Source organism: Ahaetulla prasina, chromosome 1 (genome assembly GCF_028640845.1).
Source record: "Ahaetulla prasina isolate Xishuangbanna chromosome 1, ASM2864084v1, whole genome shotgun sequence".
Lineage (NCBI taxonomy): Eukaryota > Metazoa > Chordata > Lepidosauria > Squamata > Colubridae > Ahaetulla > Ahaetulla prasina.
The window spans coordinates 32,582,898-32,602,030 of record NC_080539.1 but is presented as its reverse complement, the minus strand read 5'-3'; the positions used below and the strand labels follow the sequence as shown (position 1 = coordinate 32,602,030).

Sequence of the window (19,133 nt, the reverse complement as noted above, 5' to 3'; positions counted from 1 at the left end):
TGTTAAATGAACTTTATCATCTTTGCCACCTTTTATTGTTTAAAATTTTTTACAGTTGGTATTTATATTGCCAAATTCTGGTTGGTTTTTATGATACACTTGGTTTACATTTTAAAAAAATGTTTGAATGTCTTCAAATGATGAATTTACAAGATTGTGGCTGGATTTAACTGGCAAGCATTCTAGAAGAGTTAAAGAGACGTTCTCAAATTTTTAAATGGATCCACTGACTCAGAAACATTGCTTGCCTCTGGCAATAAACTCTGAATAAATTCATCAATAATAAGCTTACTTCTTTAAAAAATACGCTCCTGCACACAAAAAGGGAGGATTTGAGCCTACATCTGCAGTGATTTCTGATCTTCTTCCAACTTCTTTAAATTTATCCCCATGTTGAAAAATAAGAAGTAAATATGAGTTCAAGCAGTTACTGCCTCAGAATTAGTGATTCTGAAAGGGCTGTTAGCCACATTGATTGAAGAATGATGGGTACTGCTATTCAGTGCTCTTGGGAAGGGCCATGATCTTGAAAAAGCTGTTGTAGGCAGAAGCTGGAAAAAAGTTTGCAACTTTTTGGGGCTTCTGCAAATACTTCAGTAACACAGAATTGATAGCACTCTACAGATTTGAGAGGTGCCTTGAAACTTCACCTCACCATGATATTGGATACCTCAACAGTTCAATCTACCTTTGAACAGAAAGTCTTCGTGTGTCTAATTTTCACAAATATAGCAAGACTTTGCAAAAACCAAGGTGACTGATCACAAATGGGGAGTTGGAATCATGAGATAGTCCAGATCAGGAAACAGACAAGAATTACAATAAGATTAGTTTATTGTTGGCATAAAAACTTGAAAGTCTGTTGATGATTCCTCCTACCCTCTCTTAGACCAAAAAGACTCAAGGTGGAGTTATTTTCAGTTTCTTTCTCACACTTTCTCCTTTCCCAGGATTTCATTTCTTATTCTGCCTTAACTGATCACCTATCCTTTAAGTTTATGTATAGATTCCTCTGCACAGTAATAATGTAATGCAGATCATTCTTAAACACCATTTTGGGATCTGAATGGCAATATAGATAAAATGTAATGCCTGCAATACTGCAATACTTCTCCAATTTTAATTCAGGGAAAATAAAATGATCTGTTACCAATAGTTTATAAAATACTAAAACACAGCATATCTCATTGTCTAAAAAACTGCTTGGCAGATACTAGAATTTGTTATAATACCTTATTATCAGATTTCCATTTAATAACCATAAAAAAATGAAACGGGGAGCAACTAACAGACTGAAACTATTTTGAAGAGCCACTGGCATTGTGACTGCCTCTAGAATAAAACAATGCAAGTCTTCAAATTCAGCCAAACTACAAGTCACAGTATGAATTTTATTTTCCAAATAAAAATAACTGACTGCATTATGTGCATAAAGTTGCACAACGCAATATTAAATCTCTGGCAGGTAAAACGAGAACCCTGAGCTCCTCCCATTGCAGGATAAGGATAAAAAGCACTCTCACCCCTCCCCATCTGTCTTCTGCCAGCTTGCTGCTACTCCAATTTGTTTAAAATTCTTTAAGCCTGTTCAAAAGACACATAATTAAAGGTCTTATCTTTCTCTTTTCTCTGCCAAAAGTTACTAACAACTTCAGGGCCAAGTTAAAACTTTCTTGGACCTCACTCAGGTTTTTAAATCATGAGTCAGAACCGGATTGGTTTTGGCGAGCATTTCCTCCATCCCCTAAATGAGTCAGAAGAAAAAGTAAGATAAAGAAAACCCAGTTTATTTTCATTTTAAAACTTAAGATCATCTACGTGCCCCTGTTCAAATCACTTTCTCTTCCTCTCCTACCCACGTTCCCTCAGAATTCTGTGTTTCAACACCTAGAAGTGAAGCCCTTTCTCTAAAGAACAAAGTCAAGTCACAGCAGAGTGATGATTGCCATGCAGACAGCTGTCCTCCCACAAATGTGACCCCCTCCGCCTTATCCATGTAATCATTCAATCCCCAGCTGGGCCTTGTTTGATAGGGATCTGGAAAGCCTATTGAAATCCCTTTAGTGGCCTCAATGTTCTCAAGAGATAAAATTAAAAAAAAACAACTTCTCATCAGTCTTGCCAGGCATTCTTTAGAAAGAGAAAAGCCCTTGTGATTGGGTCAGTGGCTGGTTCTGTTCTCCCAAATACTGAGGCTCCTTCATGCAATGCCTCCTGAGAAACATGCTTGCTTCTGCCGGAATTTTTCTGTAAAAGGCCAGCAATATGTGGCCATGTAGGAACCCCATGGACTAAAAAGATTTTTATTGTGGGCATGGAACCTGATTCTATAAGGAGCTGGATTATCAGGAGAATTTCCAGCTCCATTCAGTGTAGTAGACAATTGATTGGCCATTCATTGGAGACAATGTACATTTAAAGGCTGGGATACCAAGTGCATATGGGACTTCCAAAGAACAGAGGCTGCTTTAATGCCAGCTGACTCACAACCCCCATCATCCCTAGCTGTACTAAAGGGAAGGTGAAAGAAATATTAGTTAAATGCAGGTGAAGGTGTAGAGGTGGACAAAGGCTGCTCTTCTCCTTTGATGCCATTCTAAAAATCCTACTATACCCTTATAGTGCGTGATCGTGATTTACAACCTTCCCAGATGGCTTCTGACAAGCAAAATCAATGGAGGAAGATGGATTTGCTTAAGCCCCCATGATTTGTTTAATTACTATGGCAAAAAAAATAAAAATATCCAGTGGGGTCACCCGATGACTTACTTAATGATTGCATCACTTAGAGATGGAAGTTCCGGTCCGAGTTATGACTATAAGCCAAGGACTACCTCTACATATTCCATGGATTCTTCAGGAGAAAAAAGTCAGTCATATCAGCTAGACCAGTGTTGGTGAACCTTTCGGCTTAGCATGTGCAACATTTGTTAAATGTCTAACTTCACATTGCTGATATGTTTCCCCCTTCTCTCTCACACACATAAGCGCACACAGGAACAAAAGAGAAGAAGCCTCAACTTTAGCCCTAGCATCACTGATGTCATTCAAAATGTGCACAATCCTTTGGGATTTGCACAACTGCCCCCATGGATCTACTGGACGCCGCTTACATTCAGGTGGTTTTGTCTTTCTGTTGACAGGTCCTTGTGGCCTACCTGAAGCTGCCCTGGGTTGCACAAGGCCCTTTGTTCTTGAAGTGGCTTTGAAGGCTGTTTTTTCTTTTATGGCCTCCTCAGCCTCCAAAACACACCCTGTTCTCCTGAAAGAGGCTGTCCCAGAAAAACATCTCATTCTCACATGCTCTACGCAGCCTCTGAAAAACATGTAAAAGCATTCCCCATTCTCACATGTCCAATTCTTGCACAACTTGTGAGGCTCCAGTGCTCATGTGAGAGCATATCCCATTCTCTTGCAGCTTCCAAAAGTCACACCAGAAGGGGGCATGCTTAAAAAAAACCAACTTGTTGGATGTTGGTGAATGTTGGCAGGTCACCCGAAATATTGTAGCACGTTGTCTTGGACACATGTGTCATCACTGAACTAAACAGACACTGCCTGCTCCAGAAAAAACTCACTACTCCAGCATCTAAGTAGCCTTGAAGCTTCTCCAGGAAATACATGAAGCTTCCCTATTATTGTATTGGTCCCAAGTGGCATTTTTTAAAGCATTCTGAAAGCATTTTAAATTACTTTCAATCAGATCGCCTTATAAAGTAAATTAAAGATTAAAGGCATTTAACAAAATGTTTCCTCAACTCTGTCCTACCGAGTAGCTCTTTGAACATGAAACACAACACAGTATATTTGGGAAAGTCTCTCTAAATTTAATCTTTGCAACAATTCAGTGTGAAGTGTTGGCCTGAGAGAATATGACTAGCCCAAAGTCAACACTGAACTCTGCAACTGAATGGGCATTTGAACTATCTTTAATGCGTTCACTACTATGCTACACTGGCAATCTGTACTGTATACATAATATTTAAAGGAAAACAGTACATTTATGGAGCCATGTGGGACTTCCTTTTGGCAGTTACCAACCTGACAATCTCTTTGTACTGGTAGGATCAATGAAGGGATCAAATATTGCAGGAAGAGAGCGGTGTTAGTCTATGGTAGCCCAATATCAGAAGGCTAGTAGCATCTTTCAGATTAACAAATTTTATTAAGAGGTATAAGCTTTTGTAAGCTATGGCTCTCTTCACTGGATGCAATATAATGAAAGGGTGATAATACAGAAGCAATTTTTCACCCAATTGATCAGCAATACCCCTCTGACTCATTCCAATTTAAATCTGACATCAATCTAGCCACTCCATTGCATCTGATGAGGTGAGCTATAGCTCACAAATCTTACGCTTCAACGAAATGAGAAAGCCTTAGTCTGAAAATGTACTACCATATCCCTGCTTATTGAAGAGATCAAGCTGTATGGGACATCCAATTTAATTAATAATGATTGCTTCAGCACTTTGGACTAACTTTGTTTAACCATGGTATGTTGAATAATGTGTAATTAGGTACATTCACATTCTGTAATAAACCAGGACAACACCCCTTCCAGATTATAGCTTGCCAATAGATCTTGCATTGTAAGAGGATATGTCAATCATAATTAAAACATTCATCTATTTTCATCATTACCCGATGTCTGCCTTTCCTCCACTGGGGTTTCAGCTCTAAGCTGACAACTATGTTTCTGACTAATGATTTTCTTATATATACATATGCACACACCTTTCCAATAGAGTATGGAATTTAAAATATTAGAAAAACAACCACAAAACAATGTAAAATAACATAAAACAATCATTTGAATATTGAAATGAAGGAATACTGTGTAGGAAACAGACTATTCTAGCTAGCTTGCTATTATCAATAGAAGAGATTATTTGTAGCTCAGGGTTGAATTGTAAGGTCCCTCATGCTCTCTGAGCTTGGTTGTTTTCTTACCGACATTTCATTACCAAACTAGGTAACATCATCAGTGCTAAAAGGGAGTGGGGTTTGCTCTTCTTTTATATACTAGTGGCTTTCTCTGTCAGTGTTAGTGGGAGTGGTCTTGGTGGTTCCTTGACTGAGCTGCTGTTCACTGTTAGCTACTGTTATTGTTTGTCTGAGTTAATAGTTCCTTGACTGAGGTATTGTTATCATGTATGCTTATGCCAACCTGGACTGTCTAGATCCATGATGGCGAACCTATGGCATGCATGCCAGAAGTGGCACGCAGAGCCATCTTTCTGGGCACGCGGAGCCGTCGCCCATTGCTCTTCCAGGTTCCGGCGTGCCAGCCAGCTGGTTTTCATGTGTACCTGCGAAACTGAAAGAGCAGCCACCCATTGCGCATGCACGCTCCAGGAAGATGATCTTCCTGTTTCAGGAATGCGCATGCGTATCGGCCACCTGGTCTCCTGGTTTCTGGCGCGCATGCAAGTGAGAAGACCAGCAATGGCAATGGCAATGGCCGGCTGGCGCACTGTCTCCAGTGTTCCTCCTGCGCAGCTCCGCTGCCCCAGAAGAGTAGCAGCAGCGGCAACTGCAGGGGGAAAGGCAAGAGCGACTGGCCAGTTTGGAAGAGGCAGCTTCTGGAACAACGTTTAACAAAGTAACAGACCTCCAGAGCTCCGGCTTTCTTCCCTCGATCCTTTCCCCTCCTCCTCAAGTGAAGCAGCTGCTCTGAGCCATTGGCTGAAACTGGGTTGTGTGAACCGATCCAGCTCTGAGTTTTTATCCTGCCTCACTAGGGGTAAACTAAGAGTGGCTGGCAGGGTTGGGAGAAAGAAGAGAGAAGGGAGAGAGTTTGGATCAGTTTCCTGCCCCTCCTCCAGCCCTCCCGTCTTTTCTCCTACTTGAGAAGCGGTGCAAGAGGAGTTGTTTAGCTGGCTCAGGTAGGATTAGCTACCAGACTGGGGAAGCCACAGTGAATTCCAGGCTGGCAGTCTGGCCAGGGGGAGGGTGGGCGAGAGAGCAACGCAGCCCCTTGCGTTCCGGCAGCATGGGGTTCTGAGCACGCAAAAGAGAACGGCCGTTGGGAGAAAAGTTTTTCGGGGAGCTGCGCAGAGCTTTTACTTCCAGCAACTGGAGGAAGGCGCTTTTCTCGGCTGCCGCGCGAATCAACCGAGATTGTTCTTCGCAGCGCTCCTGGCCACCGTGTCACCTTTTAGATCTGTAATCACTCTCCTTAGGAGGGAAGCTGCCAGTTGGGCACCCAGCCGGCCCTCTTCCCCCACCCATCCACTGCTCCTGCTGCCACCACCCCCTTGCTCCTGGCAATGGTGATTCTCATGCTGCCGCTTCCCTGGAGGCGCCAGAGCAGCCAGCAGGGCAGAGAAGGCGGTGGCAGGCTGCGGCGGCAGGCCGTTCGCACCAACTAAGAGTCAGAGGATGCTCCTGGAGCAGCCAAGAGAAGGAGAAACCACCGGCGGGGAGGCGAGCTGCCCCAGGAAGACCAGAGGAGAGCATAGCTCCTTACTCATGGAGACCTACCGGCCGGGAAGCAGTTGCAGTAAGTGGTAAGAGACGTGCCAGCCAGGAAGTGGTCGTGCTCCCTAGCGGAAGAGGATTGCACCAACCTTTGCCGGCATGAACGGCCTGCCCGCCTCGCGTTCCAGGCAGCTCCCAGCATGGCTGGCATGGTTGGATGCTGCCCGGAGCGTGAGGCTGGCAAGCCGTAAGTTTAGTGCAGGAGGCTTTCCAGGCCCAAAACGGTGTGTGTGTGTGTGAAGCGCATGTGTGGTGGCGCACATGCGCAATGCGGAGTGCATGCATGGGAGTAGTGGGGGGTCGTGTGCACACCCACATGTGGGGGGCTCGTATTGCATTATGGGTGCTGCTGTGCGTGCACATACACACTTTTGGCATGCAACAAGAAAAAGGTTCATCACTGGTCTAGATTATGGAAGATGTGGTCCAACAAAACCAGACTGGAGCACTAGACTGGAGCAGTAGACTGGAGAAACCTAGTCTATGTTAATAAGCAGTGACTTTGTTGACTTTCATACTCATACTTGGACATGCCAGAGTTGATCATGGAAACACACTGCATGCAATAGATGCACCACAAATCTATAGATCTTCTGTATATAGCTGTCTGAATACATGCACAAGCAAATTGTCAATTTGAGTGTTTCAAGCAACTGCCTTCAAGAAAGATTAATGAATATCAGACCCCTGTTGGCAGCATGCCAGCTCAATAGTCTGAGAAAGAGCTCAAGTTATGGATTCCTTCCCATGTAATATTTTTTCTATTTAACTTATGACTGCCAAGGCACACCTGAAGAGCAACTCTGGGAAATGAAATGGAAAAGTGGAATTTTTTTCCTAACAAACAATTTTAAGTATCTGCTGCCCTCCAGAGGAAAGAAATTTTTAAGATTCTAGAATGAACATTGTATCTACTTAACATAGTTTTACAGTCATGTTTCACAAAAGTTTATGAGTTTTAGGATACAACAACATTTATTTTGACTTCAATGGCAGAGACCTGAATTTCTGTTATCTTGTGAATTTCACTAATATCCATGAACCTCTTATTTGCTCAAGGATAAAAGCAGGGATGTCTTATGTATGTCCCCTCCAAATCATATGAAAGATTGGAATGCTTAGACTTTCTAGGGATTTTTCAGAATTTCTTAAGTGTTTTACATTTTATTTAGGTATCATTAACTAACTGGACTGCACCACTACTCACTATCAACTCCAAATCACTTAGCAACTCCTTAAAAACCCAACTCTCCCTTTTAAAAAAATGTTCCACAGCTATTGAAATTAATAAATTTAATCTATTTAGTCTATACTTTGCTGCTTATTATTATTTCATGAAGCTACCCAAAGATATATTTATTCAGAAGTTATTCAGAATCAAAAGCAATTCTAGTTCTTTAGTTCTAGCAATTCTAAAGCTACTTTGCTTTACCTTTATAAAACATATATCGATCCATCTTCAACAGATGTTATAATAGTTACTAAAGCTAATGCTTTCTACCAATATATCCAAGATAAAAATCATTCAAGATGCCCTTTAATTAATTCAATTTCCCTTTGGTTTTATTTAAAAATAAGCAATATTGGTTACTTTTTAACTGTTGAGGCCAATGCTGGTAGCAAGATCCACATTTTTGTTATATATAAAGGCCACATACCTAAGATTTCTTGGGTAGATGCTATCTTTACCTAATTATTTGGCAATTTTTATCTGCTGATAATCCATTCTCATTCTCCCTCTTGAATAAGCAATGGTACAGACAAGGAAATTGAATTAGTCAGCAGGAACAGTACAGCAGCTTCCATAGTCAGTCATTGTTATCACTGTTGGTCTTAATGATTTTTACAATTTTTTTTCTCAAAATATTTTAAACCTCACCAGAAAATCACCAGGGTATTTTTCACTGTGAACATCCATATGATGCAACTTTCAGGTACAATAAACAAATTAACATAGAAAATTAATTGATGCACCTAAGTATCTGCTGCATAAGATACTTACTTGACTGCTTCTGCTACATTGTTAGACGTATGGCCTGATAAAGCATCATGCAAATTACGGATAAAGTAATCTCTGTATTCTTCTGGAAGAGCCATGAATGTTCCACCCATCACAATGAATTCCACTTTGTCAATGCTATGGCCCAATTGCTTCAGCTGTAGAAATAAGATCAGTCTTTTGAACCATGCCAAAATCTACCACATATTTTTAAGTCTGATTATCAAAACACTATACAATATTTCAAGTGAGGTTACTTCACAGCTTTATATAAAACAAGCATTATAGTATTAGCAGTTTTATTTTAGATTCCTCATCAAGTGTCCTTCAACATCAAGCAACAAACTTATATTGAGCTATCCATTTAACTCACAAGCCCTCTTTCTTAATAGCCCTCCAAGTTTGGAATTCTCCTCCCTGGAGTTCTACTAATGCCTATGTTATGCCTTCTTAATCTCTGGCCATTAATATTCTAAGACCATGATGGCAAACCTGTGGCACATGTAGCCATATCAGTGGGGATGCGAGCTCAGCAAATGGGCCGTTTCTGGCATCTGAAGGACCTCCAGCGGGGTGGGGAAAGCCATTTTTGCCCTTTCCAGACCCCTAGAAAGGCTCTGGAGCCAGGTGAGAAAGAAAAACAGGCCGACCAGGCCATCGTGTGGCAGGAGTGGGGGGAGTCGCATGCGCATGCGTGGGGGCGGGGCACATAGAATTATAGGTGTGGGCACGCACGCAACTCCCCCCTGCCCCGGCGCACGATGGCAAAAAGGTTAGCAATCACTGTTCTAGGATATTCCAGGAGTATGGAAGGAAAGGGTAGAATATTTAGAGTACTCTTGCTTTCCCCAGACTAACGTTTTAATAAAAAATTATATTCATTTATTCTGAACAGTATTTGGAAACTTGTAAAGCAGGGGTGTCAAACTGGCATTGTCACGGCATTGTCACATGATGTATCATGACTTTCCCCCCTTCGCTAAACCAGGCATGGGTGTGGCCAGCATGTGACGCATCCGGCCTGGGGACCGCAAGTGTGACACTCCTGTTGTAGAGGAAGACTACTTTCTCAACTTGTAAGAGAGTTGTTGGCAGGTGATATAAAGTACCTTTGGTATAAAAAGTAAATGGTCTAACTCAGTGTAAGACAACTTTTTGAATGAAATAACATGGTGGAGAATGCTTAACATCTAGCATAAGAGCTCTGCAGGTCACCATTCAAGAAGTTGATGTTAATTTATGACGTCCAAGCAGTATAGGTCATATTAGTGGGATCTCTTTCCCTCTTGAAGAGATTGTAATCTTCTCAATGAAAAAGGTTCAGAGTTTTGTGGAATTTTTTAATCTAGCCCTGATCTTTAGACAAATGATTTGCTCCAGTAGCTAAGGGTAACTGTCAGGACTGCCATCCTGCTACAGCCATGCTTTGCCAAATGTCAGTCTGCCATAGTCAATGCGGGGAGGGAGCCTGAGGGGAGGTAGAAGGGAGGCCGGGATAAAGAGGAATCGTAACTACTTTTGTGCCATGTGAGAGCCGCTGGCAGTTACAAATTCAAGCAATGGCATGTGATACCATCCAGCCTGCCAAGCCAGGGACTGTTACGAAATTTGTTAGAATATAATTGGACAGTTAAAGATAACTAGGGGAAAGGTGGGGAGAAAGGAAAAGTTTCCTAGATGCTTTGGGCGCAAAACTTCAGATCCAGCTTTGCCTTACTGCAACCATTTGGCATTCAGCATATTTTCCTTTTGGTTCAGCTTTCATTTTTACAGATGCTTTTCCTATGTGAAACAATCCTTTGCCAATTGGTTAATCCACATGAATGCTAAGTTGGTTTTAATAAATAAGATCATGGACATAGTTGTAGACTAAGCTTCGCATTTAGCTACAAAGAACTATATCATCACATTTTCCCACCACAACAAATCCTTACTTGTTCAACTCGGTGTCTCGTCTGGAGATAAGGATCATATCTGGCACGTATGGCTCTCATAGATGTTGGCTAAAAGAAATCAAAACAATATCCCTTAGGAAATAACTAGCAAGGTTGTTTTAAAGTATTTATAATTCAAACTCCTCTCACTCCAGGGACAAATGATCAAGCTCAAATTATCTTATAGTACTTCAGATCAATTATGTAAGGATTACTATATGTAGAATACAGGTGGAAAGAAAAAGAAGAGAACAATCAATAGCAAGTTGGATGGACTCAGTCACAGTGGTGAATGGTACTCTGTGAAGACTTGAACTCTTAGGTTATGGACAGACTGAGAAAATCTATGTTTGTTAAGAGTTGATATTGACTTGATGGCAAATAATACATCAAATCCAAATTCCTAACTGTACTGTACTGTACTGTAAATTTTATTTTTGTTAGATCGGGAGTATATAGCTTTTAGTGCACTGAGGATCACTCAATCTTGCTCAAAAATGGTGCTCAGCATATAAAAAAAGTTAACGGGTTCAGTATATAAACTAAAATGTATGTAATGTAAATGTAAATGACATGCTACAAACAAGATGACCATTCTTCTATTTAATAATTAATTCTATCATATTGAATTTGACACTTAGGTAGCAATGTCCAGAAAAATTCTAGAAACCTCATCCTTGGCTTTGGAAAGTAGTATATGTTGTATGTATCTAATTTGAGCTTAACAACTCTTAAGAGCTGAATTAATTTTAATATGATACATGCAAATCAATTTCACAGATGCTGTCCAAATGGGCATCTCCATCTAATACAGTGATTATAAAATAATTTTATATAATCTCCATTTTCAAAACAATCCAAAGTACAGTATGGGGGGTATGCTAGATGAATAGATTGACTCAGCCTTCCATCCTTTATAAGGTAGGTAAAATGAGGACCCAGATTGTTGGGGGCAATAAAAGTTTGACTTTGTATATAATATACAAATGGATGAAGACTATTGCTTAACACAATGTAAGCCGCCCTGAGTCTTCGGAGAAGGGCGGGATATAAATTCAAATAAAATAAAATAAATAAAAAAAATAAAAATAAAAAATAGATAAAGGAGTTGGAGGAAAGGAATCTAACTCAATATAACGTAATTTCTTAAAAATTGCTTTTTGTTCATATATCAGACTTTAGTAAATAACCAGATTGAGTCAGCTATCAATTTAATAAAAAGTTAAGTGTTTTTTTTTTTTTTAAAAAAAAGCAGACACCACTCTTAGTGGCTATGTTACTTGAAAACAATGGGAGATGTAATGGAACACTTTTGGAGACAATTTGGAAAAGTTTTTAATATATTACTTCACAAATGTAGTTCCTTAAGTATTAAAGTATCTTGAACTTCGGTCCTCCATATGCATTGTCCATTTTGAATGAGAATTAGGGGAGCTGAAATCCAACATACTCTAGGAGAGCACTGGATTGGGGAAGCTGTTATATGAATCTAACAGTGTCAGAACAACAATGCAGAAGGTATACTTATCTGTACCATCAACCATCTCTTCATTTCTAACTTAATTTCTAAAATATTATTTCAAGAATGACCATCTCACACTTGAGACTAATAATTACCAGATAGAAATCCAGTTGTGAAATATTGAATGAATAAAAGAAAAAAAAAATCCAAAGCCATCACTATTCTATGAATGTAAAATAAACTGGTCCTCCCCTAGTATTTCTGAAATTCTGGTTTATAGTAAATGTATTGTTTTTTCCTGAAATAGGACCAATAGGTCCATGAGAGCAGTACCTCATATCCAGTGTAAGATTGTGTTGAATATTCAAAATCAGAATCAGGCCCTCCAGGACAGTATCTGCATTTTTTCAAGAAAAAAAATGAAATCATAATTAAAGGTTAAGTATATTATTAAAAGCAAGGGTTGGCAACTCATAAACTGTGTACATTTAAATGAATAGCAGATGTTTGAAGGCAAAGGAACTGTTTCAATGAACTTTCAAAGTGACGAAGCAGGCTATTGGCCTAAACAGATCCAACCCCTAGGATTCAGTGCCAAGAAAGGAATTCAATTTACAGTAGGATACTGATCAACTCCAAGACAGAAGAAAGAACTGAACCAGAGACCTTCCAGTTCAAAGAGTGGCTTGGGACCTCTGATGTACTAGAAAAACCAGTCCAAACATTGTTTCCTGAAAAACTAAAATGAAAATAAGCGTTGCTAGAAAAATCCATGACTGTATTATGTAGTTTCTTTGGCATTAGTTCAGTGTGTTATTTGCAACAGCCATTGTAGTTATAAACCATAGTTTATTAGAAAAGCCATTGTTTAATATAATGTGCAAACTAAATCTGTAAATTGTTCCCTACTCCACAAATCATAGTTGAAGTCCTAGGCCCATATTACTTCCTGCAAAAATCCATCACCTGAGCACATTTACCAAAAAAAGCACTGAATTGCAATTACTCAGTATTTTTATTTCCTAAAAGATGGCTGGAGTCCCTTCAAGTTTATGAATTGACATGAAAATAATGTTAATTTTAATGTTAATACTCTTATTATACAATCAAATGCCAAGTTCAGCCATCCGCCTGAAAAAAGTTTTGCACCTAAAGAACAGGTACCATAATTATACAAAAATAATATATGTATGCAAGCCTCATTTTAGAGTCTAAAAAAGAGCATAGCCTCTCTATTATTTTAAAAACATGATTACAATTATTAGGAATTTATTTTTAGATGAAGCTGAATATTTTAATGCATTCCTATACGTTTTGGCTAGGTATTTAAGATATTCTGACATATTATTAGGCATACTCACACACATATGTTTCCTGTGAAATTAATATGTGGACATCTGTGCGGTTTGCACATTACTGCCACAACAGCAATCTGAAAGAAAGGAGTGTTGCAGAGAAGTTATTAAATATCTGGTCTTTTTGTATACAGCAAATACATCAATCCACAAGGAAGGAAGGGTTAAAACAACTGTTCTGTTCAGAACATCCTGAACCTATTCCCTAATCACTTTGTTAACTTTTCCTGAAAATCACCAAAGGAAGCTATAACTACAATTTTACAAGTATTGTTTTACAAAATGTATCTATCACCTTAGACCAGGGGTGTCAAACTCAAGGCCTGGGGGCCAGATGCTTAAATCTGGCCCGCAGGTCCACTCTGGAAACAGCAAAGGACCAGCCCACAGTGTCTCTGCCAATGAAAACAGAGCTCGGGAGGGCTGCATGCGTCCCTCTAGAGCTCCGTTTTCGCTGGCAGAGGGTTGCAGGAGGCCATCGCAGCCGGAACAGAGCTCAGGAGCCTGTTTTCCCTGGCAGAGCACTTGGGCCACCACAGGCGCCCCCGATATGAGTGACATCGAACTGACCACGCTCATCCCGGCCCTCCAAGGTCACTGACTCTGGGACCTTGTGCATGAAAAACAAACAAACGAAGACTTACCCCACTAGCAGTTCGGATGGGTTTTGCTTTCAACTTAGGAACCAGCACTTTGCGGTACTGAGGGGGAACAGCAGCAATGATGTCAACCAGGCGTGGCTGTGCTGAAAGGCCATACTTGGCAGCCGTCCTTGTTTTAATCCTAGAATTGAAAGCCATGCTACTTAGAGGCTATATAATAGGGAGAGGCAACCTGATGGTCTCCAGATGATTTGGATTTCAACTCACATCAGTTCACATCAATATTTAAACTTGCCTTGGCAAGAAATTGTTAATGGTATGGTCAATAATAACCGAAAAGCTTCGGGTTGTTTCTATTCTATATGTCTTTCTTCAATAACAATTACATTGGAGTATATAACAACAGGTACTAAAATGGTTGCTACTAATAGGAGGGAAGAGCTCCAGCCCTATATCCTTGCCTTTGGATGATGTCTTATGATTTTATTCTCTCTCTAATCCTATTCAATATCTACATAAATCCACTGGGTGAGGCTATCGGCAAGGAGTTAGATATCAGTTATTGCACTTATTTAATCTTTGGGCTGGCCAAATGATGTTCTTAAGCTTCTATCTAAGATGCTTCTACCTAAGATGCTGATCTTAGGTTCTGGATGGAGAGGAACAGACTTCAGCTCAACCTAGCAAGACTGAGTGGCTAAGGATTTCGGGACTGCCTAGATCTGAAAGTCTATTATTGATTCTGGATGGGGTGGCATTGCTCTGTATGTGGGGGCTGTCTGTGAGGTTAACTCAGAAGCTGTAGTCTTCTGAATGCAGAACTCAGAATGCAGTGGCACAAGTACTGATGTACATACCTCACAATATGCCTAAACAGCTGGTACTCCACAAGTTGCTTTGGTTGTCAGTGGATTTTTGCGTGCAACTGAAGCTGTTGGTGGTCAACTAAAGAGCTGCTCATGGTATAGAGGTCTGTAGAACAGCCTATCTCCAGTTATCTTTTGCTATTCACTAAAATCTGATACACTAGCAGTCAACTAGGGTCTCTCCAACCTAGTGTTGTTTGCTATATTACGCTCTCTACAACCTCATATACAAACCTTTTACAGGGCATCGCCTTTCCCATAAAAAGTGGGGGAGACAGAAACAACAAAATGTTGAAGAGCAAAGAAGAAATAGAAGGCAACTCACTTGTTTAAGTTCACATCTTTGCCCTTGTCATGGGCGTCAATAAGTTGTTTGATGACATCAGCTATAGTCATCATCATGAGTTCTGCTCGGCTGAGATCTCCTAAAATAGAAATAAAAGGTTATGAAAGAGTCTGTGCAAAAAATGATTTCTCACATACAAATGTAAACAGACTTGTGCTCTCTCAGACAGAATAGCCTTTCTCTTCTCTCAAAGCCCAAAGCCTATTCACCTGAGTCACAGAACACAAGCGCCTTTAGTACTAATCAATTGGCATCTGCATTGCTCTGTTGAGGAAATGCTGCCTTCAGGTAATAGGCAAGAAGATAACTGTAGTACATACTGCAGACAGAGGATGAAGTGAAAACTCTCCCTTAGTTAACTCTCCTCAAGAATGTTTGAAGACTCCAAGAAGGAAGGTAATAGAGAAAGAGTTCTTGGAGGAACTTTATTTTTCCTGAAAAATTTATTCTTTTCTAAGGAACAATTATTCACACAGAAGTCATAGACTGGAGGATATGGCAATTAAATAGATACCTAGCTTATTGGAGAATCATACTCAAAAAGCATTTATTCATGTTTTATCAAACTGAACTGACATTGAGTGGGTACCATGGGGTTCAAACTTTGACCTTTCAATAATGCTTTGGAGAAGATGCAGGAAATTGAAAATACCTTTGTATTTTAGAGAAGTAGAACAAAAGTTACAGAATTAAGTTTAATAGAGGGAAGTTCTTCCCTAAGGGAAGGGGGAATCAAATGCACAGATAGCAAAGGTGATATTTGTCCTACCAGGCCAAGGAACAGAATATAAACTAAACCAACAATGTATTTGGGCTGCAAAAGAATATAAATGCAATTTTAGGCAACAACATAACAGAAGTATAATTTCCAAATGACAGAAAGTAACCAATCCATTTTGCTTTGGTCAGATCCTACCATCAATACTGTGTTTGGGACACCACATAGTATGGATTAAGGCAAAGTGGAACAAATTAGAGAAAAGCAGCAAGAATGATCAGAAGATTAGAAATAAAGTAAAACGAGTCAGTTTAGATTAAGGCATTAGGCAGAAATCGGGAGATCATGAGTTCTAATCCCATTTTAGGTGCAAAGTCAGCTGAGTGACATTGAGCCAGTCACTCTCTCTCAGCCCTAAGAAGCAGGGAATGGCAACCCACTTTTGAAAATACTGGCCTAAAAAACTGCAGGAACTTGTCCAGATCAGAAATCAACACTGACTTGAAAGGGACACACACACACACAAATTATGAAGAGGGACCGAAGGAACTGGGAATAAGTCTTGAGTAAAGAAACTTCAAGCTTAACAGGATATACTAGCATTGTTAAACACCTGAAAGGAGTCCAGCAGATTCTCTGCTGCCCCAGAGAGCAGGATATGGGATCACAGATTTAAATTACAGGAGGGCAGATTGTGATTGAGTGTGGTGGTTTTCCCTTCAGTGGATGTGTTCAGGAAGAAAACAGAGAGTTCTCTCCTTGGGATGCTTTAACCTGGATTCCTACGCTGAAGAGTGGGAACCCTTCAAGCCTCGGAACACTCAACAAGCATTTTCATGGTGAAGTTACTTGTTTTTGTGATAATGATGCTGACTCTGTAAACAGCTTAGAGAGGGATGTGAAGCGGTATATAAGTCTAAGTCAGAGGTCTTCACACTTGGCAACTTTAAGACTTGTGGACTTCAATTGCCAGAATTGAAGTTGAAGACCACAAGTCTTAAAGATGCCAAGTTTGAAGACCTCTGGTCTAAGAATAGAATAGAATAAAAAAAAAAAATATTGGCCAAGTGTGATTGGACACACAAGAATTTGTCTTGGTGCATATGGTCTCAGTGTACATAAATGAAAAGATACCTTCATCAAGCTACAACACTTAATGATAGTCATAGGCTACAATTGAGCAATCAGGAAACAATATCAGTATAAATCGTAAGGATACAAGCAACAAAGTTACAGTCATTAAGTGGAAGGAGATTTATTTATTTATTTATTTTATTTATTTATTTATTTGTCATAACAATATATACAAGCGTTACATAAAAGGTTATAAATATATGAACGTATATATGAGGAGAAATGAGGTACTAAAAACGTGTATATACATAGGGAAAGAAACAGTAGGACAGGAACGGTAGGCACGTTTGTGCTCTTATGCACGCCCCTTTAGAGTCCTCTTAGGAAAGTGGTGAGGTCAACCGTGGACAGTTTTTGAGTGAAACCTTTGGGGTTATGAGAAGAAACCACAGAGTCAGGTAATGCATTCCAAGTATATACAATTCTGTTACAGAAATCGTGTTTTCTGCAATCTAAACTGGAACGGTTGACATTGAGTTTGAATCTGTTTGTAGCTCTTGTGATATTGTTATTGAAACTAAAAAAGTCATTGACAGGAAGGACATTACAACGGATGATTTTATATGCTAAACCCAGATCCAGTCAAGGCGAAGTTCCAAGTTTTCTAGACCCAAGATATCAAGTCTGGTGGAATAAGGTATTTTATTAGTTTCAGAGGAATGGAGAATTCTTCTCAGAAATACCTTTGGACACGCTCAACTGTGTTGATGTCAGATATATGGTAAGGGTTCCAGACAGGAGAGCAGTAATCAAGAATTGGCCTAACAAATGTTTTATATGCTCTGGTCAGTAGCGTGGTGTTTTTTGAAAAGAAGCTACGTAAAATTAAGTTGACAACTCTTAGAGCCTTCTTAGCTATGTAGTTGCAGTGGGCTTTGGAACTTAAATCGTTAGATGTAAAAACTCCAAGGTCTTTGACAGGGTGGGGTCATCTGCAGGCAATGTCCATCAAGCATGTACTTTGTGATTGGGTTCTTTCTTCCAATGTGCAAGACTGAGCATTTACTGGTTGAAATTTGTAGTTGCCAAATTTTAGACCAGGCAGATAGATGATCAAGGTCCTTTTGAATTGTGGATGCATTGTCAGTGGTGTTGAAAAGTTTGACATCATCAGCAAAGAGAACACAGTTACTTGAGATATCAATACAAAGATCATTTATGTATATTATAAAGAGAGTAGGTCCAAGAACGCTGCCTTGAGGAACACCACTCTTGACAGGAACAGGATTTGAAAGAGCATTACCAATTTTAACTATTTGTTGTCTGTTTGACAAAAAAGCAGCTATCCAGTGGTGTAAGGGTCCTGAAATGCCATAGGATTTTAATTTTAGGAGAAGTTTATCATGTACTAAATGGGTGTTGGGAACGATGAGAACGATGAGATGGGTGTTGGGAACGATGAGAAGATAAACAGTAGTGCAGATTTAGTAAATAGTTTGACAGTATTGAGGGCATTATTTGTTTAGCAGAGTGATGGCGTTCTGATAAGCAATAATTGCTTTTGCGATCATATTTAAAAGCCATCTCAGTCGCAGCTTCCTATCAGTGTGAGACATGAGACTGTCCTATCTTGAGGCGTTCCAGCTGTAGTGGGACTACATTTCCCAGAATACCCAAATAGCGCGGCCCCACACTCCCATCCAATGCCTCTGATCTGGAGGGCATCTATTTTAAGAGGCTTCATACCAATATCCCTTCTGTCCCGTCCCCCTTTCTACCTTTCTTTTTCTGCCTCATGGCGAAGGTCCCCCGGCGACACCGAAACGATTTCTCAAGCCCTCCCCTCCCTGTTTCTTCTCTCCGGCCGTCAAGCAGGAGCTTCTGTTATGCCGCTCTAGGCAAGTCTCTCTCTTTTTTCCTTTCCTTCACGACAGTGCCGCAAAACAAAAAAGAAATACTGGGAACCGATTAGGAACAGAAGGCAGTTTTTTCTGAGCGAGATTGTCAGAGTCGAGCGTGCCCACCAGGAGAAGGGATTGGTCGAGCGCCAGACCTCCCGCCTCTTCGAACTGACGATATTCTGCTACAGCCGGAGCCAAGACGCGTATTGATGCCTTATGGCAGGAGTGACTTGTGACTTCAACTCCCAGAATTCTGACTGGCTCAGGAATTCTGGGAGTTGAAGTCCACAAGTCATAAAAGGGCCATCCTTGCCCATCTCTTCCTTATGGCCTTTACCTATGCTACGTACTGCAAAATCCGGAGGCCGGATGGCAGGAGGAAGCAGAAAGTTA

The 19,133-nt window shown here is 40.2% G+C and overlaps 1 protein-coding gene across 1 annotated transcript in view; it reads right to left on the bottom strand.

Moving 5' to 3' along the window:
* ELP3 (elongator acetyltransferase complex subunit 3) overlaps positions 1-18,876 on the bottom strand; it is a 114,850-nt gene extending 95,974 nt beyond the window's left edge. The window contains exons 1-7 of the mRNA XM_058164774.1: positions 18,618-18,876; positions 15,027-15,126; positions 13,878-14,016; positions 13,240-13,310; positions 12,212-12,275; positions 10,417-10,485; positions 8,486-8,640 (exon numbers count right to left, since the gene is read on the bottom strand). Coding sequence (XP_058020757.1) covers positions 8,486-8,640; positions 10,417-10,485; positions 12,212-12,275; positions 13,240-13,310; positions 13,878-14,016; positions 15,027-15,126; positions 18,618-18,636 — 617 coding nt within the window. The 5' untranslated portion in view covers positions 18,637-18,876. The remainder of the gene's footprint in view (positions 1-8,485; positions 8,641-10,416; positions 10,486-12,211; positions 12,276-13,239; positions 13,311-13,877; positions 14,017-15,026; positions 15,127-18,617) is intronic.
* Positions 18,877-19,133: the final 257 nt, after the last annotated feature.